Genomic DNA, 27,530 nt, shown 5'->3' with positions numbered 1-27,530 from the left:
CCTACTGTTTCCAGATATCATCCACGTGTAAAAAGCAAGGGTACCTTACAACCTTACAAAATGACCGTGCTGTACTCCGTACCTTAGGTATCTAGAAGGAAGAATAGAGTAGCGTCCATACCGCCCACGTGTCAAACCGGGTTAGGAATAGCGGCTTCCCGAACGGGGCCAGTCGGACCGGCCGCACCACTTGCGTAGTTGATACCTCAGGTTGCAGTAGGATTGATTGAGTGGTGGCTTTCGGGTTACCGGGATAATTGTTGCAAAAAGACCCTCTTCTCTCTGCCTCCAAAGTTCCCGCACAAGTGACCCGCCACCGCGTACTATTCTTCTTCTTCTCTCTTTCTTTCCGTCTACCTTCAATTCCTCTTCTCTATAAAACCTGAACGTCGGTTGTTGATCCGGGGACATATCACAATGATCTCTGCCAGAAATTTCGTTGCCCCGGCCCGCCAATGCCTTCGGACAACACGTGTGTCTTCAGGTTTTGCTTCGCCTCTGTCGCAGGTAATACACGATCTCCAGACGATCCCATTCGACTCAATTCAATTGCGGAGTTGATCAAGCTAATGTTTCTAACCTAGCTGCGCGGTTATGCCTCAGCTGCTGACGACCGGGTCGCCAAGTTCAAGGGACAGAAGGGTCCTGATGTACGTCAAGCCTCTCTCAACTTATCTTTACCTTTCCTTTCTTCTGGTCCGGTGGCATCCGCCGCTGCTTCGTGGAATATTCGACCTTACAGCAGCCATTGAGCATTAAATTTGGGGGAAGATGAGTATATTACAAGGAGGCAGTCTGACGATGTTTGATCGATAGGGAAAGTACACAGTCACCCTGATTGAGGGTGACGGCATCGGTCCTGAAATTGCGCAGTCCGTGAAGGATATTTTTGCTGCCGCAAAGGTAAAGCTTGCTCTTCTTATTCGCCCTCGCGCCGGAGAATTGAGTACTAAATTAGTTGTAGGCCCCCATCAAGTGGGAGCCCGTCGACGTCACTCCCATCTTGAAGGACGGAAAGACCGCTATTCCCGACGAGGCCATCAAAAGTGTGCAGAAGAACTATGTCGCTCTCAAGGGTCCTCTTGCTGTTAGTCAACCTCGTGCCTTGCGGTCCACAGAAATATAGTACTAAGACGGAATCCTGCAGACTCCTGTTGGCAAGGGTCACGTTTCCCTTAACCTTACTCTCCGTCGTACTTTCAACCTGTTTGCGAACTTGCGTCCCTGCCGCTCGGTCGCCGGTTACAAGACTCCTTACGACAACGTCGATACTGTTCTGATCCGTGAGAACACCGAGGGTGAATACTCCGGCATTGAGCACGTTGTTGTCGATGGTGTTGTCCAGAGCATCAAGCTCATCACCAGAGAAGCTTCCGAGAGGGTTCTCCGTTTCGCCTTCCAGTACGCTCGTTCGGTCAACAAGAAGAAGGTCCGTGTCGTGCACAAGGCCACCATCATGAAGATGTCCGATGGTCTGTTCCTCAACACTGCCCGCGAAATCGCCAAGGAGTTCCCCGATATCGAGTTTGATGCTGAGCTGCTGGACAACTCTTGCCTGAAGATCGTTACCGATCCCACTCCTTACAACGACAAGGTCCTTGTCATGCCCAACCTGTACGGTGACATTCTGTCCGACATGTGCGCCGGCCTGATCGGTGGTCTCGGTCTCACTCCTTCCGGTAACATTGGTGATGAATGCTCGATCTTCGAGGCCGTTCACGGCTCTGCTCCCGATATTGCTGGCAAGGGTCTCGCAAACCCCACTGCTCTGCTCCTGTCCAGTATTATGATGCTGCAGCACATGGGTCTCACCGAGCACGCTGCTCGTATTCAGAAGGCCACTTTCGACACCCTGGCTGAGGGCAAGGTATGTTCAATCCCGTGATGCTCTGTTCCGTTCTATGGAACTTTAGGGATGCTAACATTCTATATCGCAGACTCTCACTGGTGACCTGGGAGGCAAGGCCAAGACCCACGAGTATGCTGAGGCTATCTGCAAGCGCCTGTAAGGGACTTGCCGTTGAAATGTACTATTCCCTCAAATGTCCTACTTTTAGCCCTTGAACGACCCTAGATCTTTTTTATATGTACTTAGATGTACTTAGTAAGATGCCACTTATACCGAAAGTTATCCATTTTGTGCTCCTATACGATTTGATCTCACTGGTCGCTTCTGTACTTGCAACCAAGTGGTACATTCAAGTGGTCGACGACACACTCTGTGTTTCTCATTTGAAGCTTGTTCCGCACTCCCAGACCCTAACGTAAAGATATCATAGTAGTACAAGCGTCATGGCTTCTGCATAATCATACATAAATCCTGCCGAACGCCTACTCTGAGCTTTTCAAGGTATCGAAATGCAAATCACGTCAAAAGATGAAAGAGAACCCCAAGGAGCTGAATCCTATCGTCGCCGACCACCTCTTCTGGTTCCTGTCCCCCCGCCCCTGCCTCCTTTTTGTCTGGATTTGGTCGTCTGCGCACGTGTGCTCCTTGTAGTTGGTGAGCCACCTGTGTCTCCCTCCGCCTCGTCCTCTTCGCTCTCGTCTTGCGCCCCATCTGACCCTTCCTCGTCGCCTTCTTCGTTTGCCCCGGTCTCCTCGGGCCCTACGTCTTCTTCCCCGGCGCCTGATCCTTTACGAGATTCAATCTCGACTTGGAGTCTCATCGAACGGGTTCCTCGCGTTCCTTGGCGAGCGCTGCGGGTTCCTTTTCTGCCTCGTGATGGTGCTGGGGATGAGCGTGGTTCTATAACCGGAACAAGAATTAGAATCATGCGAGTAGTCATAATAATAATTTCTCACCATCTGTATCCGCTATTGTACTGCCTCTTCTGGACTCTGCTTGCGCACTGGGATTAGGTGACGCGGATCCCTCCATCGCTAGCCTCCTCTCGAACATCAGGTCGCCGTATTCGTCTTCGGGCAATTCAAACGGGCAGTAGAAGTCTTTTGATCCGTCGGGGTCATCAGATGGTTCTGTAATCAACGAATCTTCCTAGATCGTTAAAAATATGTCAGCGCCGCAATTGAAGGAGGAAACGCGCGCCTGCCATGACGTACACGTTCATCGAGCGCAGGCAGGTTGTAGAGTGTTCCTAGCTTCTTCCATATCCCTGGTATCCGCGTGTGCTCGCAATTCGATGGCGCGTAGCCCTGGCTTTTCATGAACTCGGAGATTGCTATCATACGGAAGTGTTTGTGCATGCCTTGAGATATATGCACCGCTTAGTTTGTTTTTCGCCTTGTGGATGCAAATCATTGACCACATTGAGTAAGAGATTGTCGGAACTTACCAACTGGCTTCCATTTGATAATCCCCTTCAGCAGAGCTGTCTCCTGCTCGTCAGTCCAGGGATCCGCTACCAAGTCGTGCCCATTGTCTGGCTTGCCCGCGCCGTCACTGGCAGGTGTATCGGCGGCCGGCTGCGCAGATTCGGCTTGGACATCAGTCAGCTTTGGTTTTTTCTTAGGTGGCATTGTAACATAGCACTGTCCTGAGACAGACAGTGAGCTACAGAAGGTAGCCTGGATAATGGGAGTCCTCTCTGGTTATTTCAGATCAGGTATGACGATGCGCGCAACAGCGCCTCGGATTCCCTAACAAACGGTGGCCCGGGCGTTGGCTGGGATCATGCGCTAGTACGCTTCAAGCTTAGTAGCATGTGATCGCGCGCCAACAACGCGTTAAGGCTCAGGACGCTGATAAGGAGTCGAGGATTGTATGCATGAAATGGCAAGGCATGGATGATGATGGATCAGGGCGAGTATGACGCGGATCCGTTCTCGAGCGACAGTTTGTGGAGACTTTCCAATTTTACCTTGGAATTTTTGCAGCCGTCGGATTTATTCCAATGGAATGAGAACCTACCTGGTACGTTCTACTCATGAGCACTTAACGCGAATCATGGGCAGCTGACAGCTTCTCCTCGAAGATTTGAATGAGGGGTTCTTTAAGAGCCCTCTCAAGCCACACGTGGAAGATGCAGACCCATTACCCCAGCTGGATACTATCGAAGGACATAACTTTTTCCTCTTCGATCAGGCGGCAGAGTCGATCACAGATGCGTTCAGTGATACTCAAGTAGACGATAACCTTAGCCACCAGAACAATGATATCTTTGAAGCTGAGTCGGATAGTATCTGGACTCTTGAAAACCTGCGAAACGCTACAATTCCCGAGACTGCGCTGCGATCATGGGAGAGGTACCATGATCGATCGTCTCTCGAGCCGACGTCCGCTTATTTCAGCGAGTCCGGTGGGAAAGGCTTTGATTCGGCTTTGACACGCCAGTACTTCGGAAATGGATCTAAAGACGCGGGGCGTGTGGCTCGGAATGATGTCTTCTTCCATGCTCTATTCAGGCTTGGACTAGGCTGGAGCTCCGTATTCTTCCGTTACAATAAGCAGCGGAAAGCGTTTGAAAAGGTATCTGACAACGTCCGCGTTTCTGGGGTCAGCCTCACCGTTGTCAATGGCCTGACTGAGGAAGTCCTCCGCTGTGGTACGGCTATGTACAACTTAAGGGATTTTGCACGCCGGACTCGGATCAAGTCCGAGGGATTCTCTGCTCGATCAGCTTTTGCCAGTGCTGCGGCAGTGATTATCTACACGCTTGAGAAGCAAATAACTAACTATTTCAAGGAAGTCTCGTCGCTCATTCAAATCATGACACTTTTTCATCGGTGTGGTGATCTGGTTGGCGCGTTATCGAACATAGTCGAAGCAGTCCAGAAAGCTGCGTCAGATGCGCAAGTAATCTCTGCTGTCATTGAGAAGGCGGCTCATTTTTCTCAAGCTTTCGGCTCTATGGAGAATCTTTTTCATGAACTTGTTGCTCGTGTGATTGCACCTTGGCTACATTACGTGGAAGCTTGGGTTGGCCTGCGCACTGAGACACCCGCATTAGTGGAAATGGCTGCGAAGAGTGAAGGCTTCGTGGCCGTAGAGCGATACGAGGGTAGAGCAGGTTCGAGAAGTGTGAAAGCAGCAAGTTTTCAATATCGTTATCATCCCGAGCAAATGCCGACCTTTATCCCCCCGGAGCAAGCAGACTTGATATTCGAGACTGGTCGAAGCTTGCGGCTACTCAGAAAATACCATCCTCAACACCCAATCGCAAATGATGCGATCCTTCGCAAAGATGGTCCCAATTTGCGATGTGCGGGAAGTTGGTCCGACATCGAGAGAATCCAAAAGAAAGCCCAGCAATATGAGGCTCAACTCCGCTCAGAAGTCCTCAGATACAGTCGGGGCCGACACTTGGGGCAAGTGAAAAAGGATAAAGTACTTGCAGAAGAACAAATGCAGAAGTCCGGCTCTGCCGGAGACGATCAAGCTATCTCTGGTGCTTTCGAGCTCTTCGACATCGATGATTCCAAGCATACGACCGGGTTGCTTGCGAGTGACTCTTCCTTAGAAAACGACGAACTCGGACCATTGTTCGACGCAAGTACGTTGGAGATGTCTCGACCAATTCATCCACACAGAAACAATTTTGGACCAGAAATGATATCCGCTGTCTCCCTTTCTCTGGCGCCTCTACTATCCTCCCAGGCTTTACTCGTTAACTTTTCCTGTCTTCACCTCTTATTCAAGGAACACAAATTAAGATACCACCTCACCTTGCAGTGGCGATTTCAACTGTTAGGTGATGGCTTCTTTGCTTCGCGCCTCTCGCACTCACTTTTTGACCCTGAAATGGAGAGTGGCGAGCGTAGATCAGGCGTCGTACGAAGCGGCGTGCATACCGGTTTGCGCCTAGGAAATCGTGACACTTGGCCTCCTGCAAGCTCCGAATTGCGACTGGTATTGATCGGCCTTCTCAGTGATTGCAATATGGACGAACGCCTAGACAATTCAAGTAATGCCGAGTTTCTCAGGGAACGGGAGCTTCCTGGTGGGTTAAGTTTCTCAATTCGCGACTTGACCGACGAAGAGATTGTGAAGTGCAAGGATCCGAATGCCATTGAAGCACTCGATTTTCTCCGTCTTCAGTATAAACCATCTCCAGTCCTAGAAACAATTATAACGCAGCGATCTCTAGATCGATACGACCGCCTATTCAAGCATTTGCTACGCCTGATCCGCATGGTTTCGGTAGTCAGAGGTCTCATTCGCGATTCAACTGCAAGGAGCTCTCTTTCTGGGGATACACGAAATCTTTTCCAGAGATTCCGCATAGACTGTCAACATTTCGTCCTTGCCGTGAGCGATTACTGCTTTCACGTCGGCGTCGGCTCTACCTGGCAAAGTTTCCAGGATACCCTTACGAGAATTGAATACTGTCTCGAGCAGGGCGACATAGACGGCGTTATAGAAGCAGCACACTCCGTTGCCTGGCTGAGAAGGTACCACGAAGATACCCTCGACCAGATGTTCTTCGCCCTATTCCTGAGCAAGAGACACGCCGAGGCCGCCAGATTGCTTGAGAAGATCTTCGGGACGATTCTGACATTTGCTCCGCTGTCCCGGCTTGATGGGCTGGAGGGCGTTCGTCATGGGAGCGAAGATACAATTGCGCAACTCTATGCGACCTTCCGAAAACAAACATCGGCCTTTGTCGGCTACCTGCGCGGGTTGGATGGTGTAAAGGCTTCATCCAAGTTCGCCAACAGGTCGAGAGCAGAGCCAATAAGCATTTTCGAGCGGCTTCTGGTGCGATTAGACATGAAAAGATACTACTGACCGTGTCACCGCGGATGACCGCATGAATGAAATCTAACTCAGTCGGAGTTGCCTTGTCGCCTATTTCAAACCAAGGCCACCGCAAGTCCGCACGGAATCGAATGCTGCTTCGCTGTGAACAGGGTCCTTGACGGGCTGAAACGCAGGTTTCATCACCACATTCTGTGTCCAGCTAGTAATTTCAGAGATTTTCCAGCCATTGCATAGGATATGACATTTCATTTGCGAATGTGCGAATATCTAGCAAGTAGTTAACGTAATCCACGGCCGAGTGACGAATACGACCGAGTGACGAGTTTTCGTCGCACCCATCAAAATACTCAAACCAACATTCAACAACGCGTCAGATTTTCATTATGCTCATACAAAATGCCCTTATCCCAAGAAAACCGCATGCAAATGGCTATCTCTGCCTATAAAACGCAAAAAATTAAATCAAAATTGAAAGCTGCTGAAGTATTTGGCGTATCTGAGGCTACCCTTCGCCGTCGGCTTAAAGGAACAAAACCACGCGTAGAAACACGCGCTAATGGCCATAAATTAACAGCTATCGAAGAGGAGGTCCTTGTGAAGAGAGTGCTAGATGCAGATAAGCGAGGCTTTTCAATTCGGCCAGAGTTTCTGCGTGGAATGGCGCAGATTTTACTTCGTGAACGCTCCCAAGATTCTACCGCAGTGCTTGGAGTCAACTGGGCCTATTCCTTTGTTAAACGCCGTCCTGAATTACGTGCAAGATATAATCGAAGAATTACATACCAGCGTGCAAAGCAGGAGGATCCAAAGGTTATAAAACAGTAGTTTGAAACTGTACATGGAGCTATTCAGGAACATGGCATCCATGAAGACGATATCTGGAACTTTGATGAAACTAGCTTTGCAATGGGACTCTGTACAACATCCAAGGTTATTACTGCAGTGGATCGCAGTGAGAGACCCCGTACAGTTATTCAAGGGAATCGTGAATGGGTTACAATCATTGAATGTGTGAGCTCAAAGGGGGTTTCTATACCACCAGTGGTCATCTTGAAGGGGAAGGAGCAACAGGCTACCTGGTATCAAGAACCAGCAGTTCATCAAACCTGGTCAATTGCAAAGAGTGACAATGGCTAGACAACTGATATAATAGGCCTTCGCTGGCTTAAGGAGGTGTTTGAGCCACACTCGCGGCAGAGTTCAACTGGTGCAAAGAGATTGCTTATTCTTAATGGCCATTCTAGCCACCAGACTGCAGAATTTGATGCTTTCTGCAAGGAAAATGCAATCATTTGCCTTTACATGCCACCTCATACTTCCCACCTTCTACAGCCACTGGATGTTGGCGTTTTTGGCCCGCTAAAACGCGCATATGGGAAGTTAGTTGAAGGAATGATGGTCGCGGGAAACAACCATATTGACAAAGAAGACTTTCTGCACCTATATCCGCCTGCGCGTGAAAAAGTCTTTAATCAAAAGAATATATGCAGTGGCTTTGCAGGTGCTGGTCTTAAACCATTTGATCAGGACCAAGTGCTTGAAAAGATCACTTTTCAACTTCGTACACCAACACCACCACTTCTTGTCGAAGGCTCAATCTCTTCTGCTTTCCAAACACCTCAGAATCCTCGGCAGCTAGATCACAAGGTCCGCAGCCTGCAGAGAAGTCTTCAGAAAAGGAAGCTTTCTAGCAGCCCAGTATCACATATTCAACATCTTGAAAAGGCAGCTCAAATGGCGATGAATATGAACCTTCTTCTGCAACAAGAAATTAAGGTTCTACGGGCTGAAAATGAGCGGAAGATCGGAAAGAAGGCAAGAAGGCGTGCTAATCTAGGTGATGATATCCTTTTATCTGTACAGGAAGGTCAAAATCGCGTTCAGCAGCTTGATATACCACGGAATGAGCAGGTTGATGAGTCTGCACCTGCCCCTCGCCAGCGAGCTCCACCGCGCTGTAGTGGCTGTTGGTCCATTGGACATATAATAAGAACTTGTCCTAATAAATAGCTTTTTAATTAATTACTATATAATCTAATTTAATATATTTTGCTGTTGGAAAGCTTCAGAAACAGTATGGGTGCGACGAAAACTCGTCACTCGGTCGTATTCGTCACTCGGCCGTGGATTACGTTATCTCTATTGACGTGACATAATCCATCCCGTATACCTCGTTATTTCCCAAATCGTTGTCCATACATGCAGTCCCACAACGCCAGCCTTCCATCCAGTAATCATGATCGCTATGAAAACGCTCGCAGCCATTCTACACAACTTAGAAAAAATGAAGATTTGACTCTTTCCACCCCTGGGCTAAAAGGATCGTCTTGGCAGAGTTTTCCATCGCCTCAGGCCCGCAGATGAGTACCATGCTCTCATCGTCAGGTACTGCAAACTCCTTCAGAAGTGCTTCACCGATGCGTCCTCTCCGGCCAGCCCACGTGTCTGGTGCTTTGCTGAGAGTATGTACAATCGTGCACTTGTTCTTATCTGACGCTTCAAATGCATCGAGTTCGGCTCGACACAGGATATCCTCCTCTTGTCTGTTCCCAAAGAGGACAACGCACGAAGTGGGATCTTGAGGGTCTTGCATCACTGCGCGGAGAACCTGAAAGATCGGAGTGATACCAGTACCGCCGCAGATCATCTTGAAGGAGCGTACGCGCCGCTCCTTACCGCTGATGGTAACCCTGCCGTTTCCGAGATACTCGAACCGGCCTGTAGGGCCTTTGCACTCGATCATTGAGCCCAGGGGAAGCTGGTCGAGTGCCATTGTCATTTTTCCACCGAGTACGATTGGCGTTGGGAAGTAGACTTTGATGAGCACATCAACTGACCCCTCTTTGTTGGGGTCGGAGAGCGGAGTGTATGATCGAATGATGGTTTCTTTGGTTGTGGAATCCTGGACCTTGATCATCATATGCTGTCCAATCGGTAGGCCCAGCTTTTGCTTCTGGTGTTCCAGTTCGAAGGTGAATATGCGCGTATCCCAGGAAACATCCCGCTTTGCTGCGAGTTTCGCCTTCGTCCATGACCGTGGTTGGAGGAAGAGTGCACGAGGCTCGCTGGGCTCTTCTTCCTTGCCGGCTTCTTTTAGCACCTTCAGGGACGCCTCGTCCATTGTGCCGATGTGATAGTCAGGCATCATTGCTTTCGCCGTCTCGCTATCTGTAACTGATGTCAGCTCTGTGTTCTCTCAACAAAAGGGAGAAAAAAGACGGCTGTCGGGGAACTCACGGATTTCGGAAAAATCCTCAGTCACGTCCAACCCGATGGAAGAGATGATGCTCTGTGCTCCTCCGGGGTGACCTTCAAGGAACGGCTTGCCGTCATACACTTCTCCCTTCACAATAAACCAATGGGCGCCCTCTTCGTTGCTTTTCTTGAACTCTTCAAGACTAATAGTTCGATTCAAGCCTTCCTTCTTCATGTTGATTTCCTTCACAGGTTCGGGTTCTGCCAATGTTTCTCCTTCTTGGCTCTCTCCCCAGTTGCCGTTAGTCAGATCGCCGCCAGCCTTTTTGACGCGTTCCATCCAGCCGCCGGCCATGACAGGATGAGTAGGGTGTTCAAACAACAAGGTCCCATTCTGTTTTGTGATCGTCACTCGGAACCAAGGATTGTTCATCATTCCGAGAACAGACCAGTACATGTCGCGCGGTTGGACGCTCATTGCTTCATCCATACTTCTCACTAGCAGGGCGTCACTAGCCTCTAGGTCGGATACAGGAATATCCAGATACCAGAAACACCAGCAGTAACATGTTTCACGCCAAGGCATGTCGACTTTGCCGCCGAACAATTCGCCATCAAAGTCGCGGTACCTGTCTTCAGCATACTGAATGTTCGCCAAACGCCAAGCTGCAAGACAGGTCAGCTTCGTTAACAGATGATAAAGATTGAATAGCATACATTTGCCTTTGTTCAGCGAGATCTCGACTCTAGTGACTCTTCGGCCTCCTCCAGCATATGCATAACCCTTGGCGGTGTAGGATGGCCCAGCCGTCGCAAGATCAAGGACTTCGTTGTGTTGAGGGTACGCAGCAGCAGAATTCACATTGAGATCATAAATGGCATAGCGCTCGTCACTCCACCACATCGGATCTGAAGCGGCCATTTCGGGAGAGACGGTCGTTCTGTTGCAACGCTCAGCAAGTGGTCATCTGAGGTACCTCGGTTCACCTACGGTAATACTCGGTTGTCATAGATGTGGTACCAGTTGTCACTGGGTGCATCAGTCAAGATCAGTTTCTTGATCCACTTCACGCTTCGACCGCCGATTTGACCAGGTACAACAGCTCTCAAGGGACGACCGTGATCCGGACGAAGAGGCTCGCCATTCATCTTATGCGCAAGCATGATCAATTTGTTGGGATCCATGGCCCAATTGAGCTTGACTGATGTGCCATAATAGCCATTAGGCTATAGCAAAGTCAGTGGACCAGAGAATGGCGTGGCAATTCCAGGAGGAATACTGACCAGCTTATCTGCTCCCTCCATGCAGACGTACTTGGCTTGACGCAGTGGCTTCGCATACCGCAGAACATCCGCCATCAAGGGGCCAGTAAAAAGGGCAGTTGAAAGTCCAGCTGGTCCCCAAGAGAAACCTTTTGATTTCCGCACTGTGTTCTGCTCCTTGCGTCTGTTTCCAGCGCATACGAGTGTAATGGGGGCTGTGATCTGATCGAATTTCTGCAAAATCTGCCGGAAGTTCAAGACGACGGGCCGCTCAACCAGGCTTTACGGACAGTTAGTTCCGTCGGCAGTTGTACAACATCATCGAACAATCACTTACCCTTCGATGCTGATCTCCCAGTTTGGAATATCCTCGTCGCGGACCAGAGGGACAGGTCCATGGTTCCTGACGTAGAAGAGTTCCGGTGATGTCAAGAAACCTTACGTGGGTTGTGAGCCGAGCGCCATGCCAATTGGAATAAAGTGAGCTTCAAAAGGCAGTTCATACCTTCATTGAACAGGGCTGTCAGTGGAGGTTCGACATTGAATGGGTGGACGCCCGTTAATCTGATGAGCCGAGGGTCTCGAGGAACATGATTGTCTGGTGTGCCCTTGTCTTGAGCGAGGATCTCAGTCGGGTTCGTGGATGGCGGTGGAAGGGGGATATCTGGCAGGTCGAGATTCGAGATCTCCTTGACGGTGATCTGGCCTGGTACTACCGTAAGGCTCTTCGGCAAGACCGTGTGTGTCTCCTGTGTCTGAACTTGGGTTATGGTCGCCATCGCTCAGAGTCCCACAGCTGATGATGTCGGTATAGAATGAAGGGAACACGGAGAAGCGAGCCGGCTTTTTTAGACTAGAAATCCCTCAAGGATAGGCCAGACAGAAGAAGGCAACCATAGTCAGGATGGAATGAATCAGGAAAATGACGCATTCTGTTTACAAGTGAGGAAGCCAGTAGTCAGACACATTGTCTTGACACAGAAATTGCCATATTTGCTTGTATAAAACAAATGGCCTCGGAGAAAGGCTAGAAGTAGGCCAGGGATATGTTCATGATGACGATCTCCGCGGGATCTCAAGGTAGTATTGGGTTGGAAAACAGCTAGATAAGCCTTAAGCTACCACGGTATCTGCTCGGATCGCTGCGATCCAGATAGTGCAAATGAGAACTGGGTCTGGTATCCGCCATGGTATGACGGTGAGCTTTCGCCCATCATAGGAGCTCTCAGGCCAGTGTGGACTGTGGACGAGGAAATACAGCCTGCATCCTTATTGGCAAGGAAACAAGCTGAGCGCCCTTGGAGCACCGTGGAATTAGGGAGAATCATGAGACGTTTCTTCAAAAATGAGGCCCATTCCTCCCATCCGCCACGGTGGGACGAAAGTAAGGGACGATCCCAGTAGCAAGTCCAGCGGCTCTGATCTCGTTGTTGACCGTGCCACTTTCCCGGGTTCAGTGGCTGTGGTAATAATCATAGATAGAGGTCCCCGGTATCTCCATGGAAGTCAATCTGGAATTCATCGGGAGGAGGCAAAAGCAATCCTGCTTATCTTTGGTACTCGGGATGGGCTCTCACTCGGCAGAGATAAGGCGTGACAGAGGGCTGGCTTAGTCTCCGCGGAAATAGAAAGGGAGATCCGCTATCGTCCTTATCAGTCCACCCTGAAGATAACAAACATGGCTTGGTGCAGAGAGCAACACTCTATCCCTGTTGCTCAGTCACTCCATCATGGTGTTATGTCGTATGGCTTGACTTTCCGCGAATATCGGCGATTAGGCTCGAACATGGGTGGATGCAATCGTAGCAGGGTTCGCCGATGACAATAAGTTATTAGCAGAAATAAAACGCAACTGACTGGTTGCGTTTTCGTCGATGCCAACTCAGCGAAGATTTGTAGATTGTATATGAGCAGAGAGGTCCTCAGCCGTCCCCTAGAAGAAAGATAGTGAGAAGAGTTCATTCTGGTAATGAGTTGTGGTCAATACTGGCATTGAGGCTTAGTCACGATGCCGTTGATTGACAGCTCAAGAAGCAACGATGCTGTCCAGAGCAGTATCAGCAACGGTATATCCCATGCGACAATCGTCGAATCTGTCAGAGACCTAGATTATCGTCACAATGACCCGAACCGACGGCAAAAGATTGTGGTTGTCGGGTTGGGCATGGTAGCGATCTCATTCATGTATGTTGCCAGCTCGATGGATAAGGACCGATCTCGAGAGGGGTTGTCTACTAACTACCGGTACCATCAAATAGTGAGAAAATTGTCAAACAAGATGCAGAGAGACGCAAGTACGACATTGTTGTGATTGGGGAGGAGCCTCACATTGCCTATAATCGTGTCGGTCTCTCCTCATTTTTTGAACATCGCAAGATCGAGGATTTGTACCTCAATCCCAAGGAATGGGTAAGTACTTAACGATCAAGTATTCAGGCTTTCCATCCAGCTGATACTAAGTCTCCACTCGTCTACATAGTACGGGTCGTTCAAGGACCGGTCATTCGATTATCACCTCAACACCAAAGTCACCGACATTTTCCCTGAACACAAGACCGTCAGGACGTCAACTGGCGACGCCATCCCCTATGATATTCTAGTCCTCGCTACAGGCTCAGATGCAGTACTCCCCACACACACTCCTGGCTATGATGCCAAGGGTATCTTCGTTTACAGAACAATTCAAGACCTGGAACGTCTCATCGAGTTCGCTTCGAAACACAAGGGCGAGACCGCGGTCACTGTAGGAGGAGGCTTGCTGGGCCTGGAAGCAGCCAAAGCAATGACAGATCTCGAGGACTTCGGAAAGGTCAAACTCATTGACCGCAACAAGTGGGTTCTGGCACGGCAGCTCGACGGCGATGCCGGCACACTGGTAACTCGGAAGATCAGAGAGCTTGGCCTGGACGTATTACACGAGAAGCGGGTCGCGAAGATCAAAACGGATGACGACAACAACGTCACTGGCATCACCTTTGAAGACGGGGAAGAGATTGACTGCTGCTGCATTTGTTTTGCTGTAAGTCTCTATTGAAGAGCGCCATCAGTACTCTGCTAAACTTGCCTCTAGATTGGAGTGCGACCCAGAGATGAGCTGGGGCCTCCTGCCGGCATTCAGTGTGCTGGACGGGGAGGTTTTGTTATCAATGAAAGGTCAGTAGATATTGTTCTTTCAGATATCTATCGTGAACTGACTCGATACTCGATCTTAGTTTACAAACTTCCATTCCCGATATCTTTGCCATTGGCGAATGTGCTAGTTGGGAGAATCAGACGTTCGGAATTATCGCACCTGGGATTGAAATGGCCGACGTGCTTTCCTTCAACCTGACAAATCCCGATAAGGAGCCAAAGAGCTTCAAGCGACCCGATATGAGCACAAAGCTCAAGCTCCTTGGTGTTGACGTTGCCAGCTTTGGTGACTTCTTTGCCGACAGAGATGGGCCTAAATTCCTTCCGGGGCAACGGCCATCGATTGTCGATGGCTCTGTGAGGAACGCTGATGGCGACAAAGAGCCAAATGTCAAGGCATTGACATACAAGGACCCCTTCGCCGGAGTCTACAAGAAGTACTTGTTCACTATGGATGGGAAGTACTTGCTTGGAGGTATGATGATTGGCGATACCAAGGACTACGTGAAATTGAACCAGATGGTCAAGAGCCAAAAGCCTCTCGAAGTACCTCCCAGTCAGTTTATTCTTGGAGCGCAGAAGGACGGCGAAGAGAATGCCGATGACTTGTAAGTCTTGCGCTGGCATGCTGGACAGGAATAGGCACTAACACCAACACCACAGAGACGACGACGCTCAGATCTGCTCGTGCCACAATGTCACAAAAGGGGACATCGTTGAAAACGTCAAGAGTGGTACATGCAAGACTATTGGCGAGATTAAGTCGTGCACGAAAGCAGGGAGTGGTTGTGGTGGCTGTATGCCATTGGTGCAGTCGATCTTCAACAAGGCCATGCTGGACATGGGCCAAGAAGTATCCAACCATCGTAAGTGTCTGATGCAATGACTCTCTTCGTATGCTCTAACCAAGTTATAGTCTGCATGCACATCCCATATTCACGAGCCGATCTTTATACTGTAATCGCTGTCAAGAGACTGAAAACATTTGTCGATGTCATGCAGGCCGTGGGAAGGAAGCCGGACTCTCTTGGCTGCGAGATTTGCAAACCTGCCATTGCATCCATTCTTTCAAGTTTGTTTAACCAGCACATTATGGACAAAGAGCTTCATGACCTTCAAGAGACAAATGACCGATTCCTTGCCAACATCCAGAGAAACGGAACGTTCTCTGTGGTTCCGCGAGTCCCTGGTGGTGAGATCACTGCGGATAAGCTGATCACCATTGGTCAAGTGGCGAAGAAATACAACCTTTACTGCAAGATTACAGGAGGTCAGCGTATTGACTTGTTTGGTGCCAAGAAGCAAGATCTACTTGACATCTGGACGGAGCTCGTGGATGCCGGAATGGAGAGTGGTCATGCTTATGCCAAGTCGCTCCGAACGATCAAGGTCCTGCCGCCCGTATAAGATTATGTTTCCTAGCTGACGTATTCTATCAGAGCTGTGTCGGAACTACATGGTGCCGCTTTGGTATCGGCGACAGTGTTGGAATGGCGATCCGACTGGAGGAGCGCTACAAGAGTATTCGGTCACCCCATAAGCTCAAGGGAGCGGTATCTGGTTGTGTCAGAGAGTGCGCCGAAGCTCAGAACAAGGAGTAAGTACAAGGTCATTCTTAGACTGTGCATGTACAAGCAGCTAATTTCCGATCAGTTTCGGATTGATTGCAACCGAGAAGGGATACAACATTTTCGTTGGTGGCAATGGAGGTGCCAAACCTCGGCATTCGGAATTGCTTGCGAAAGATGTGCCTCCTGAGAAACTCATTCCTATCATTGATCGATATCTCATCTTCTATATTAGAACGGCAGACAAACTTCAGCGGACTGCCCGGTGGATCGAGAACCTCCCCGGCGGTATCAACTATCTGCGAGAGGTGATCATCGACGACAAGTTGGGGATTGGCGCTGAGATGGAACAGCAGATGGAAGAACTGGTGAACAGCTACTTTTGTGAGTGGACCGAGACAGTCCGCAATCCTAAGCGACGCAAGTACTTTCAACAGTTCGCCAACAGCGACGAGACTGTCGACACGGTTGAGGTCATCAAAGAACGTGAACAGCAGCGACCCACATACTGGCCCAAGGACTCTGCAAACGAGGACTTCAAGGGTCACCAGTGGTCGTCTCTATCATGGCAGCCTGTCATCGAAGCCAACTACTTTTCAGATGAGCACCCGCAAATCTCCTCGGCCAACATCAAGCGCGGGGATACTCAGTTGGCCATCTTCAAGGTCAAGGGCAAGTACTACGCCACACAACAAATGTGCCCGCACAAACGCGCCTTCGTGCTATCTGACGGTTTGATTGGTGATGACGATGCGGGTAAATATTGGGTCTCTTGCCCTTACCACAAACGCAACTTCGAGCTCAACGGTGAGCAGGCAGGGCGTTGCACGAATGACGAGAGCATGAACATTGCGACCTTCCCTGTTGAGGAACGCGATGACGGCTGGGTGTATATGAAGCTGCCACCCGTTGAGGAACTAGATTCGGTTCTGGGAACGGAGAAATGGAAGGTGAAGAAAGGGGAAGCACCAGACCCGTTCCAGAAGGTCGACAAGAGGTACAAGGGCATGAGGGGCAAGAAGGCTTGTGACATCCGTACGCAAGCCCCGACCACACAGGCGGCAAACATCATCGATTGGTAGCATGACTATGGCATACAGATGAGGCGTACCGGTTGTCATTAACATGGGGTCCTTTTTACTTGTTATGTTTGCATCTATTACGAGTTGCACAGATATCCTTGTCCTTTTAGTATACTATATTGTTGATTATGATCGGAAACATTGTGTATGCCATCCTTGCAAAAGTCGCAAATTCTGTTCCGTAGAGAGCTAAATCCTGCAATATCAATACGATATTGAAAATGCTCATCCAAAATGGTGATTGCTGTAGGAGAGGGTCTGTTGGCGCCTGAATGGACTGAGGCAGGAACGGTATCAGCATTAGGGTAACGCTAATCACGTGTAACAACCGTTCCCTGGTGGCTTGACTGATTGGCTCACCGCTGACCGTTTCTTATCTTCCCCTATCTACGGTATTGCTTTCCCACTTTTCAAACTTCCACCTCCATTCGGATAGACTACGGTCGAGACAATTTCTGGCCTTATCTCGGTCCCCACTGGGATTATCCGCTTTTGTCTCCATCGCTGCCTTAAAAGGAGAGCATTTCTTCTTCACATTTCCGCGGAGCTCGTTGTCAGCCCTCACTATTTTCGTCTATCAGTCAGGCTTCGTATGAAGAACGATGTGCTCTGAGGCTGTGACACACGACAATGCCGGCACTATCTGTCTCTTTCGAGCACATGGAAGATTCTGAGGGCGTCATTCTCCGGGAGACTGTCCAATGAAGTGCAATCCGGTTATCAACCCCTCCGGCTCATCCTCGCCCATGGCCATGACCTACCGAGAATCTCACACGGGTCCTTCGTTCCTGGTTCCATGGTCTTTGCAGCCATTCTGTCGATCAGTTCGCTCAAGATGGCTGTGGGATCAGCAAATGCCAATACAGACGCTATCTGTGTCCTGATATCAGGGTGGTCCGAACGGGAAACGATGACTCCAGATTTGGCTCTTATCGAACCCTTATCTCTGCAGTGCATTGGCTGGCACGCGGGCTAGCTACCCTGTAGCCCTTTTCAGAGCGTCCATCAGATAATGGTATCAGACGCTTTGTCAATCAAAAAAGGATTACCAAGCTGTTGGACCGATGACTGTCCAATAATACGGCCCTTATTGTCAGGAACTACACCCTGGGAAAAGGCAAGTGGATCGTCCAGTTAAACTGGGGAGATAGGGTTAACACTATCTTTTCTCATCTTTGCTTATCCGTTACGAATATCAAAAAGACAGCAGCTCCCTCCGATCTAATCTATACGGAGGAGATGCCTCCGTCATAGGCCATGTAGCGATATGGTCTCGAAGCAGTGCAACACTCCTAGGAGATAGCTGATGCTTTTGGCTTGCCACACATGGAAATCAAGATATCTCAGTGCTTACGTCGTTTGTTTTTCTGCTACGCCTTTCTCTTCCTCTCAGGCGTCATCTTATATAGCCGTTGCTCCTGTCCATGACAGTCCGCCGAACAGATCTAGACAACAATCAAGCTGCCTACACATTTTCATTAGTCTACTCGTCTTGGATTAACTAGTGGCCCATTGCGCAATCAATCGGTCCAATCTACTGTCTGTTTTGTCTACTCTCGGTTGTACGCCGACCGACTAGCAGGGGAAGCACTTCGGGTAATGATGAATTCACTCAAATCACTTGTCGTCTCTCCGGACGTCAACCCCAGTAATCGAAAAGCGAGGTCAATACCAGTCCTCAATCCCTTCGACCGGTATGGCCGGGTATTCTTCTTCTCGTGGCTTGGCTTCATGGTTGCATTCCTGTCATGGTATGCGTTTCCACCTCTGGTAAGGCAGCGGTCTACTATACAGGAAGCACTTGGAAACGTGGAACAATTGACTGAGAATGGCTGTCTAGTTAACGGTGACCATTCGCAAAGATCTTCATATGACACAGCAACAAGTCGCAAACTCGAACATTGTTGCTCTTCTGGCTACGTAAGTATTGAACGAAAAGTTCTTTCCGAATCAAGCTCGCTGACGAGCACAGATTCCTTGTTCGATTCATCGCTGGGCCGCTATGTGACCGCTTCGGACCTCGACTTGTTTTCATCGGCCTCTTGCTTTGTGGCTCTATTCCTACAGCTATGGCTGGTCTAGTGACCACCCCTAATGGTTTAATCGCTCTGCGTTTCTTCGTTGGCATCCTTGGTGGTACATTTGTCCCTTGCCAAGTATGGTGCACCGGTTTCTTCGATAAGAACATTGTGGGAACCGCCAACTCTCTGGCCGCAGGCTGGGGTAATGCTGGAGGTGGAATCACATAGTAAGACGCCCCCGCCCGGGTAGATCTACGGCCATGGGTCTCACTGACATTTGTCCTCGCAGTTTCGTCATGCCTGCTATCTACGACTCGCTTGTTCACTCTCAAGGTCTCGCACCGCATAAAGCTTGGCGCGTTGCCTACATTGTCCCGTTCATAATCATCGTCGTCCTGGCTCTCTGCATGCTGCTCATATGCGAGGATACCCCTACTGGCAAATGGTCGGAGCGCCACATCTGGATGAAGGAGAACAATGAATCCCAAGCCAATATCGTCAACCTCATGTCGGGCAGCCCCTCTACCCGCCCATCTGGTCCTCCATCTATCAATATATCTACTCCGCAATCCGAGAAGAAGGGTGCCCAGACACCTCAGATGGTCGATCCTGAAGCTCAAGCTGTTGGGCAAGTTGACATCCTCAGAACAGACACCGTGGTGGCCCCCAGCCGCAAGGAGGTCATGAACGTCCTTCTCAGTCTCTCCACGGCCGCTGTTGCCATCCCATACGCCTGTTCCTTTGGATCCGAGCTCGCTATCAACTCCATTCTGGGCGAATTCTATTCGAAGAACTTCCCTGACATGGGCCAAACCGAGTCAGGCCGCTGGGCAGCCATGTTCGGTCTTCTCAATGTCGTTTTCCGTCCTGCTGGTGGATTCATTGCAGACATGCTGTACAAATACACAGGGGCCGTATGGTCGAAGAAACTTCTTCTGTCTTTCCTCGGTGTTGTCATGGGTGCTTTCCAACTGGCCATTGGCCTCACCGACCCTCGATCCGAAGCAACCATGTTCGGTCTCACTGCCGGACTGGCATTCTTCCTGGAAGCATGCAATGGCGCCAACTTTGCCGTCGTACCTCATGTTCATCCCTTCGCGAATGGTAAGATACCCTCCTTCCGTCCGTTCCCTGAAGCCCCACTTGCTAACGATCTGTCTCTGCAGGTGTCGTCTCCGGTGCCGTAGGCGGCATGGGAAACCTTGGCGGAATCATCTTCGCCATCATCTTCCGATACAATGAGACGCACTACAGCCAGTCTCTCTGGATCATCGGCGTGATCTCCATCGCCGCCAACCTGGCTGTTTCGTGGATTCGACCAGTACCGAAATCCCAGATGATGCGGCAATGACCACAATACGAACTGTTACGATAGAGCCTCCTCATGATTTTGTCATTCGACTTGCATTTGGGATACCTTGGATGATCAGCGATACATACATCGGCGTTTGGGATGCATTCTGCTTTGGGGACCTGACCTTTTACATATCACTTTGGAATGATTAATAGTCTTAATGAAGATTCCATGATCCTCAAACATGCGCATTCTGCATCGAAAGGGCCCTCACCGGTACATAAAACCTTATCGATCTTTAATAATCACCATAGGGCTATCGAGATTGTTTACATCCCCACATAATCCAATCTCGGGTCAAAGCACACCGAGCGGAATCCTACCCCATATCCCCAAAGAGGGGCATCATAATCAGAACAGATCAAGAAATTCCTTGTCCATTCTTCCCAATAATTATATCAACAGTGAGCATCGCATAGATACAGTCTCATCTCAACCGAACCAGCCTATAACCCGCCCAAAAATGGCACCAGTCCGCCGCATCGCGCAGATCGTCCATCTGAAGCCCTCCGCCGTCGAGGCCTACAAAGAATGCCACGCGAACGTATGGCCCGAGGTCCTGCAGCAGATCAAAGAATGCAATATCAGAGACTGTGCGTAGAGACTTTAACTTTCCATATGCGAAGATTAAAAGTTCTCAGGGCTTAACTGTTGATGTAGACTCGATATTCTTCGACAATGAGCGCACGTTATTTGCGACGTTCAAGTATGTCGGTGATGATTATGAGGCCGATATGGAGAAGATGAGGGCGAATCCGAGAGTGCGGGAGTGGTGGGCGATGACTGATGGGATGCAGGTATGCCGGGTTCAGCTGACTGAAGTTACGAATATAGATGTGGATGATGCTGATGTGTTCTTATTTGCAGGAGAGTCCCATTCCTGGCGCTGTGAGCAGTGCAGAGGGTTCTGGGTGGTGGAAGGTCCTGGACGAAGTCTTTTACACCGATTGAACGTTGGATTAAATGGCCAGCATAATAATTATTACTTTCGAGACCCTTGCTTGGGTGATTCAGGTACGATATTGACAAGCCGGCGCTGGAAGAATCCTACGATTAGAAACGGGACAAGATAATGCAATACTGCTGCTAGCAGCAGATAGCAAACTGGATTAAATTCAAGCAAAGCGCCTGGCGCATAGGATGCTCAAGAGTCATGATGGTTTCCAAAATCATGGATATCAACCAGGATTCTCCAGATTTTCAGAGATCCAGACACTCAGTGACCATCGCCGGCCAAGCTAAGATTGAACGAACGAAGAAACCGTAGAGATAAGCATTGCAGAGATGGGTATCTTCACCAGGAAATTCCGCAGCCACCCAAGATTTGCTCCCAAGAACGCCTTATCCATCAAGCAAGCAAAAGAGGACTGTCATAACTCGTTGAATCCCAAGCGTGTACTCGCGGTATGCGGACGACCATCGCCTTTAGTCAACGCTTGGGGGCACATCCTTGAGGATTTCCCAACCGTACTCTTCCTCTGGTTTCTCTGGCTCCATACCAAGGGCATTGCGATACGCGCGTACCTCGTTCTGTAGACCGGAGACGATACGAATGGGCAACTCTTCCTCTTCGCAGCGAAGGCGGTAGGCAGTGCGGATCATCTCAGCGCACTTCATGGTCTGAGCATGCCAATGGTCGCGGTCGAGACGACTTTCCAGATGAGCGTCGCGTTCGGCCTGGAGCAGATTGTTGTAGTGGCGTTTCTGGGCCAGGTAGTTCATGTTGTTGTTCTGACAGTAGTTGCGGATTTGTTCGACCATGGTCCCAACGGCTGCTTCATATTCCCCGATCAGTTTGGTGTTCTCAACCTGCTCCTGCTTCAAAATTTCCACAAGGCGCTTCTCCTTCGCAAGGGCACGTTCGAGTTCGGCAATACGGGCAGCTAACGTAGAGACTGTCAGCGGCTTCTGATATTCGATAGATAATGGTAGACTTGGGATCCTACCGGAAATTTCACCATTGACCTGCTGCAAGCTGGGAGTAGTTCCCTCGGAAGAGGCACGCTTCTGCAATTTCTGTCAGCGAAACAACCAAACAGCAGATTCGCAGAGCTACCGTGTAGCCTTCGCGATCCGACCAACGTACCATGATTTCCTCCGCAGTGGATACAATGCTCTTGGTCGTCTCGCGGTTGTTCTTCAAGACCTCACTCAGCTCCAACACCATCTCATACAGATGATGAAGATCCATTTGATGGCCCGCATTCATAGGTATGCCAGCGTTCGTACCGGGCATTCCAGCACCGTTGACCTGAGTCGAGGGGCTTGGCATGGCGGGAGACATCGACTGACGAGAAGCGTTGGGCAAGTTTGCGGAATTACCGGTGTTGTCGACGTAATTAGGGAACATGCCCGAACCAGAGTTATTGCTAGGAATTCCACTGCCACTATTCAGGGACATACTCGCGGAAGCGAAGGCAGTGTTCAATTCGTCGAGCGTAGACGGATTTATGCTTGCTGGAGATCCGCCAACCTCCTCGCACCAGAGAGAAGGGTCTGGAACAATACCTAGGACTTCCGTTCTAAATTTCTCAAGGTCACGACGACTAACGTGGGTGGAGCGACGGCGATGTCCACGCACGAAAGGTGCCTTGGAATCCGCGGGGGAAGTAGACACGTCGATGGTGTTGAATTGAGGTGTCTGACAGAAGAGTGGACTATCGGTCAGTGACACAAGGGAAAGGGGCTCCTCTAGAGATGCCTGTGGAAGTGAAGAATCCAGCTCGAGCTCTCGCGGTGCTGGAGATGCTAGAGGGGAAGCTGGAGGGACGCCAACACCAAAGCAGTCAAGCGCCGGAGTTTCGGAAACACAGCTCCGATCATCTTCACTAGTAATGGTGACTGGAGCACTGGAATCATCATTCTCCATCCCTTCCATGTTGCCAGTTGATAGGAGTGGTTAATGATGGAAGCTCTGGAATAAAAAAGTATCTGGATGATTGTTCCACACTAATTGAGGGACGAGAAAGGATAAATTGCGACAGGTAAGAGTAGATGACAATGATGACTAGCAGGAAAGTAGTCCATTAGTTTCATGATTTTCTCTTCATTATTATTGTCGCTGGCACCTGCTGTATGTGAATTTGCCGTGCGGCTGCAGTCAATCTCCCCCAGGTTTTCCCTTTAAACCCCCTTGCAACCCTTTAATAACATAAAAATAGCAATCGCATCAGTCCATTTTCTACCGGGAATATGATACAAAGTACAGAGTACCAAGCTCTTTAATGTCTTCTGCCTTATTTCGGAATAACAGATAGTCTCCATTTCGGCCGATTTCTTGGAGTCTTCCTATCTGACCTCTGCCTAGTTGGAGTCCAGGTCTGCTCATGTCATGTCGAGAAGCGCTGCCAGCTTCTCATCTGCTCCTAATGCATAAGGCCGGCTTCTTTCCGAAGAGGTGCTCCTCTCCTTACTCTGCTCGATCCGGCCGCCAACGCGGGCAACAAGCATTCGCATTTTTTCCAACTCTTGAACAAGCTCACCGTCTCTCGTGACGAGGTTGGGCTGGATATTGTTCTGAGGCTCGGTGAAAGGTTCCAGTAATTTCTGTAACCGCCTCAGCTGGTCAAGGCGCCGTTGTCGTTGCTGTCGCTCAGTGTCTAGGCGCATAAGCCGTTCTCGTAGCTCCTGATACCTGTACCACGACCATCAGCCAGATGAAATCAAAACTTATCTTATGTGATTTCAAACCTTAAACGCTCCTCCTCACTTGCATGTTGGTCCTCTAATTCTGCGGGCAATTGAGTAATGTTGCTGCGATATGTCAGCAAGGTGGGCTGAGAGGCGTCCGTATCGCGGAACTCACAGGTGACTGCACAAATCTACTGTCGTCTCCAATCGCTTGTCGGAAAAGTCAACATTGTGTGCGGCCTGACTAACTAACGACCAGTAAAGGCTTGTGATCTGTTGCGCGACATGCTGAATTGCTTGAGAAGAGTAGATGATGCGATTGTGCTGTTTCAAGGTTCCGTTCACTAGAAAAACGTTAAATCTTTGAGTACACATTGAGACGACTTGCTATCGATTCCGTCTCGAGGACATCATGCAGTTCAGGCAGCAAAGGGCTAAGCCTAGGAAATACTCACATTTCTGCAGCGCATCCTGAACCGCCTTATCACTCAACTCATCTTCCTCCGACTCAGTCGCGTAGATCCTCCAGTCTTCCGGTGGCTCAAGGCTCTCTGACAGAATCCGCACCTGCGCCCTGATAAATGCTGATTTCAGTTCGGAGACAGTTCGACTTGCATCCATTGCCCCATATCGACACTTGCGTCCTCAATTCGACTCCCGAGGAGATCGCGCAGACAGCTCCGCGCGTGAAATCTTGCTATCGATAACAGATCACGTGACATGGACATATTCAATACATACTCGCTGTTGGATCCAATGATCCTTCCTAGGTTACAATTGTGTCCATTATAATTCTGCGACTTGCAATTATGCGAAAGCAGTGGGGGTCAACATAATTAGTGATCATACAAGTCCCTTCCTCGGCCTTTGCGAGCAGATTAGAGAGGTAGATGGTTTACGCTCTACTTTTATCTAACCTCGGCAATCCACCAGGTGTCCTGGCCTGGTTACTACTCCGCAGTAACAAATACCGGCCTCAGCCCAGCAAGCTGATACGGAGTGACTTGGTTGACTAAAGTCTAATAAATCCTCCATTAAGATATCGCAAGGCTTTCTTCAATTTTATCCTGCATCATGCTCGAAAACAAGAAGCCAGTGGGCTTACTCTTCGACATTGGAGGAGTGTGTGTAAGGCTGCCGAATAATAACCATATCTTTGAAGACTTTACTGATGAAGGCTAGGTCGTTTCTCCCTTTCAAGCCATTCTGGACTACGAGCTTGCAAACAACATCCCTAAGGGATGGGTAAATTTCAGTATCTCGCGCACGTCTCCAAACGGCAGCTGGCACAAGCTTGAGCGAGGCGAGATCAAACTGGATGCGGACTTCTTCAAAGCGTTCAACGGAGATCTACGAAACCCGGATTTATGGAAGCAGTTCCATGAGAGACTGCAGAAGAAGCAAACAACCGGGGTGCCAACATCGGCACCCCCACTGCCCGAAATCGACGCAGAATGGCTCTTCTGGGAGATGATGCGAGTGTCAAGGACCCCAGACCCATACATGTACCCAGCGCTGCAGAAGCTGAAATCGTCAGGGCAGTTCATTATTGGGGCTCTGTCAAATACGGTCATATTCCCTGATGGACATCCTTATAACAGCGACTCAAACGGCGTCAAGTCGCAATTCGACTTCTTCATCTCATCGGCGCATACAGGGCTCAGGAAGCCAGATCCCAAGATCTATGCAGCTGCGCTGAAGGAGATGGACACATTGGCGAAAAAGAGAGGCTTGCAAGGGGTTGAGCCTTCGGATGTTGTTTTCCTCGATGACATCGGAGAGAACTTGAAGGCCGCAAAGAAGGCTGGATTGCGAACAATCAAGGTCAACCTTGGCCGGACACAGGATGCTATCAGAGAACTAGAGAAGATCACTGGCCTGCAATTGCTAGACGCTGGGGACAAGGCCAAGCTTTAAGCTGAAGGAAACTGCAAATACTGCGCCAAATGCGATAGATATCCTTTTTGTAGACTATTCTTCATTGAATCATATTCCCCTTGTGCAATGTTTCGAATTAGAATAGTGTAGTGTTATTCATAGTATTTTTCAAATGGTCTACCGATGCTGCGGAGTGCTGTCTGACTTCCGTTGTGGTTGTCCCCCGCTCGTGGCCAACCTCAATTTGCGCTGGGATGCAGCCACGCTAAGCGAAACCATCCACAAAGTCGGCCCACGAAATTTCCAACCTCTTCAGTCCTCCTCTGCAGCCAACGTCGACAACTCGGTCTTTCAAATCGCGGCAACAGTCAAGATGGTGAGTCTTATTGTTGTTTCAGGTGGATGATAGCACCTGCTGCATTGTTCATCTTTGAATGAAATCGTCCTGCCGACCGGCAAAATTTTTTTTAATTCCTCGTCGGTCGCTGTGGGGGACGGGGAACGGGTCTTTGCAAGATGCTTCGGACACCTGTGTTTGAATGTTTCTGAAGCGCGAATTGCTGACTCGGGGGTTTTTTCTTGTAGCCTTTCCACAAGCTCGTCAAGAACAGCGCGTACTACAGGTGAGTCTTTGTGTGAAATTATCATTTGGGTGACCGCCGAACTAACAATCTCTACCACAGTCGCTACCAGACTAAGTACCGCCGCCGCAGAGAGGGCAAGACCGACTACTATGCCCGTAAGCGCCTGATCACCCAGGCCAAGAACAAGTACAACGCTCCCAAGTACCGTCTCGTTGTGCGCTTCACCAACCGCGACATCATCACCCAGATCGTCTACTCTGAGATCACCGGTGATAAGGTGTTCGCCAGCGCCTACTCCCACGAGCTCAAGCGCTATGGTATCACCCAGGGTCTGACCAACTGGGCTGCCGCCTATGCCACCGGTCTGCTCCTTGCCCGCCGTACCCTCAAGAAGCTCGGCCTTGACGAGCAGTTCACCGGTGTTGAGGAGGCCGATGGTGAGTACAAGCTCACCGAGGCCGTCGAGACCGACGATGGCACCCGCCGCCCCTTCAAGGCCTTCCTCGACGTTGGTCTTGTCCGTACCTCCACTGGTGCCCGTGTCTTCGGTGCCATGAAGGGTGCTTCCGACGGTGGTATCTTCATCCCCCACTCTGAGAACCGCTTCCCCGGTTTCGACATCGAGTCCGAGGAGCTCGACGCTGAGACCCTCCGCAACTACATCTTCGGTGGCCACGTCTCTGAGTACATGGAGACCCTCGCCGACGACGATGAGGAGCGCTACCGCAGCCAGTTCGCCAAGTACATCGAGAACGAGATCGATGCCGGTGACCTCGAGGACATCTATGCTGAGGCTCACAAGGCCATCCGTGAGGATCCCTTCAAGAAGGACGAGGACGAGGAGCCCAAGAAGTCCAAGGAGGAGTGGAAGGCCGAGAGCAAGAAGTACAGAAAGACCAAGCTGTCCCACGAGGAGAGGAAGGCTCGCGTTGAGCAGAAGATCCGTGAGCTTGCTGCTTAAGTGCGTTTCAGTGAAGTGGGAGCTGGGTCATGTTGGAAGTATCACCAAGCGCGATAGTTCAACAAGAAGTGTACGTCTCACACAACCCCAAAAAAAAGCAATTTTCAAGGGAACTATGTTCTGCCAAATCGGCGTTTTCTCGAGTGTAAATTGATGGGACCTTTACGAGCGCATGTTTTACGTCTGGGATATCCTTGGGTT

At 49.9% G+C, this 27,530-nt stretch overlaps 11 protein-coding genes across 11 annotated transcripts, besides 1 other annotated feature; 7 read left to right on the top strand and 4 right to left on the bottom strand.

Annotated features, from left to right (window-relative positions):
• Positions 1-417: 417 nt before the first annotated feature.
• On the top strand, positions 418-2,009 carry NFIA_012760 (isocitrate dehydrogenase (NAD(+)) IDH2; the record flags this gene model as incomplete). Its single annotated transcript, XM_001264483.1, has 6 exons — positions 418-507; positions 585-650; positions 817-903; positions 965-1,087; positions 1,148-1,867; positions 1,938-2,009. 6 exons carry the CDS (start codon positions 418-420, stop codon positions 2,007-2,009), a joined length of 1,158 nt encoding a protein of 385 aa, XP_001264484.1.
• Positions 2,010-2,405: 396 nt separating this feature from the next.
• NFIA_012750 (uncharacterized protein) lies at positions 2,406-3,480 on the bottom strand (the record flags this gene model as incomplete). The annotated part of the gene is made up of 4 exons (XM_001264482.1): positions 2,406-2,749; positions 2,806-2,998; positions 3,064-3,182; positions 3,297-3,480. The coding sequence occupies 4 exons, from the start codon at positions 3,478-3,480 to the stop codon at positions 2,406-2,408; spliced, it is 840 nt and encodes a 279-aa protein (XP_001264483.1).
• A 273-nt stretch (positions 3,481-3,753) lies between these two features.
• On the top strand, positions 3,754-6,688 carry NFIA_012740 (tubulin gamma complex associated family protein; the record flags this gene model as incomplete). Its single annotated transcript, XM_001264481.1, has 2 exons — positions 3,754-3,874; positions 3,936-6,688. The coding sequence occupies 2 exons, from the start codon at positions 3,754-3,756 to the stop codon at positions 6,686-6,688; spliced, it is 2,874 nt and encodes a 957-aa protein (XP_001264482.1).
• Positions 6,689-7,057: 369 nt separating this feature from the next.
• Positions 7,058-8,584: a mobile genetic element.
• Positions 8,585-8,936: 352 nt separating this feature from the next.
• Positions 8,937-11,898, bottom strand: niaD (nitrate reductase NiaD; the record flags this gene model as incomplete). Its single annotated transcript, XM_001264480.1, has 7 exons — positions 8,937-9,829; positions 9,899-10,522; positions 10,574-10,797; positions 10,848-11,083; positions 11,141-11,399; positions 11,457-11,556; positions 11,625-11,898. The coding sequence occupies 7 exons, from the start codon at positions 11,896-11,898 to the stop codon at positions 8,937-8,939; spliced, it is 2,610 nt and encodes an 869-aa protein (XP_001264481.1).
• A 1,229-nt stretch (positions 11,899-13,127) lies between these two features.
• Positions 13,128-16,901, top strand: niiA (nitrite reductase niiA; the record flags this gene model as incomplete). Its single annotated transcript, XM_001264479.1, has 9 exons — positions 13,128-13,303; positions 13,378-13,528; positions 13,599-14,138; positions 14,190-14,272; positions 14,332-14,859; positions 14,915-15,117; positions 15,168-15,640; positions 15,691-15,848; positions 15,905-16,901. 9 exons carry the CDS (start codon positions 13,128-13,130, stop codon positions 16,899-16,901), a joined length of 3,309 nt encoding a protein of 1,102 aa, XP_001264480.1.
• Positions 16,902-18,503: 1,602 nt separating this feature from the next.
• On the top strand, positions 18,504-20,273 carry NFIA_012710 (MFS transporter; the record flags this gene model as incomplete). The annotated part of the gene is made up of 5 exons (XM_001264478.1): positions 18,504-18,671; positions 18,742-18,821; positions 18,874-19,149; positions 19,212-20,026; positions 20,089-20,273. The coding sequence occupies 5 exons, from the start codon at positions 18,504-18,506 to the stop codon at positions 20,271-20,273; spliced, it is 1,524 nt and encodes a 507-aa protein (XP_001264479.1).
• A 466-nt stretch (positions 20,274-20,739) lies between these two features.
• On the top strand, positions 20,740-21,227 carry NFIA_012700 (L-rhamnose mutarotase; the record flags this gene model as incomplete). The annotated part of the gene is made up of 3 exons (XM_001264477.1): positions 20,740-20,869; positions 20,937-21,073; positions 21,144-21,227. The coding sequence occupies 3 exons, from the start codon at positions 20,740-20,742 to the stop codon at positions 21,225-21,227; spliced, it is 351 nt and encodes a 116-aa protein (XP_001264478.1).
• A 474-nt stretch (positions 21,228-21,701) lies between these two features.
• Positions 21,702-23,154, bottom strand: NFIA_012690 (uncharacterized protein; the record flags this gene model as incomplete). Its single annotated transcript, XM_001264476.1, has 2 exons — positions 21,702-22,283; positions 22,363-23,154. The coding sequence occupies 2 exons, from the start codon at positions 23,152-23,154 to the stop codon at positions 21,702-21,704; spliced, it is 1,374 nt and encodes a 457-aa protein (XP_001264477.1).
• Positions 23,155-23,600: 446 nt separating this feature from the next.
• Positions 23,601-24,527, bottom strand: NFIA_012680 (kinetochore subunit FTA4 family protein; the record flags this gene model as incomplete). Its single annotated transcript, XM_001264475.1, has 4 exons — positions 23,601-23,910; positions 23,967-24,029; positions 24,082-24,250; positions 24,362-24,527. The coding sequence occupies 4 exons, from the start codon at positions 24,525-24,527 to the stop codon at positions 23,601-23,603; spliced, it is 708 nt and encodes a 235-aa protein (XP_001264476.1).
• Positions 24,528-24,980: 453 nt separating this feature from the next.
• Positions 24,981-25,823, top strand: NFIA_012670 (HAD family hydrolase; the record flags this gene model as incomplete). The annotated part of the gene is made up of 2 exons (XM_001264474.1): positions 24,981-25,034; positions 25,089-25,823. 2 exons carry the CDS (start codon positions 24,981-24,983, stop codon positions 25,821-25,823), a joined length of 789 nt encoding a protein of 262 aa, XP_001264475.1.
• A 133-nt stretch (positions 25,824-25,956) lies between these two features.
• Positions 25,957-27,329, top strand: NFIA_012660 (60S ribosomal uL18 domain-containing protein; the record flags this gene model as incomplete). Its single annotated transcript, XM_001264473.1, has 3 exons — positions 25,957-26,160; positions 26,370-26,407; positions 26,468-27,329. The coding sequence occupies 3 exons, from the start codon at positions 25,957-25,959 to the stop codon at positions 27,327-27,329; spliced, it is 1,104 nt and encodes a 367-aa protein (XP_001264474.1).
• Positions 27,330-27,530: the final 201 nt, after the last annotated feature.

Source organism: Aspergillus fischeri, genomic scaffold (genome assembly GCF_000149645.3).
Source record: "Aspergillus fischeri NRRL 181 1099437636249 genomic scaffold, whole genome shotgun sequence".
Lineage (NCBI taxonomy): Eukaryota > Fungi > Ascomycota > Eurotiomycetes > Eurotiales > Aspergillaceae > Aspergillus > Aspergillus fischeri.
The sequence above is the reverse complement of the archived record's forward strand: the minus strand, read 5'-3'. Positions and strand labels throughout refer to the sequence as shown.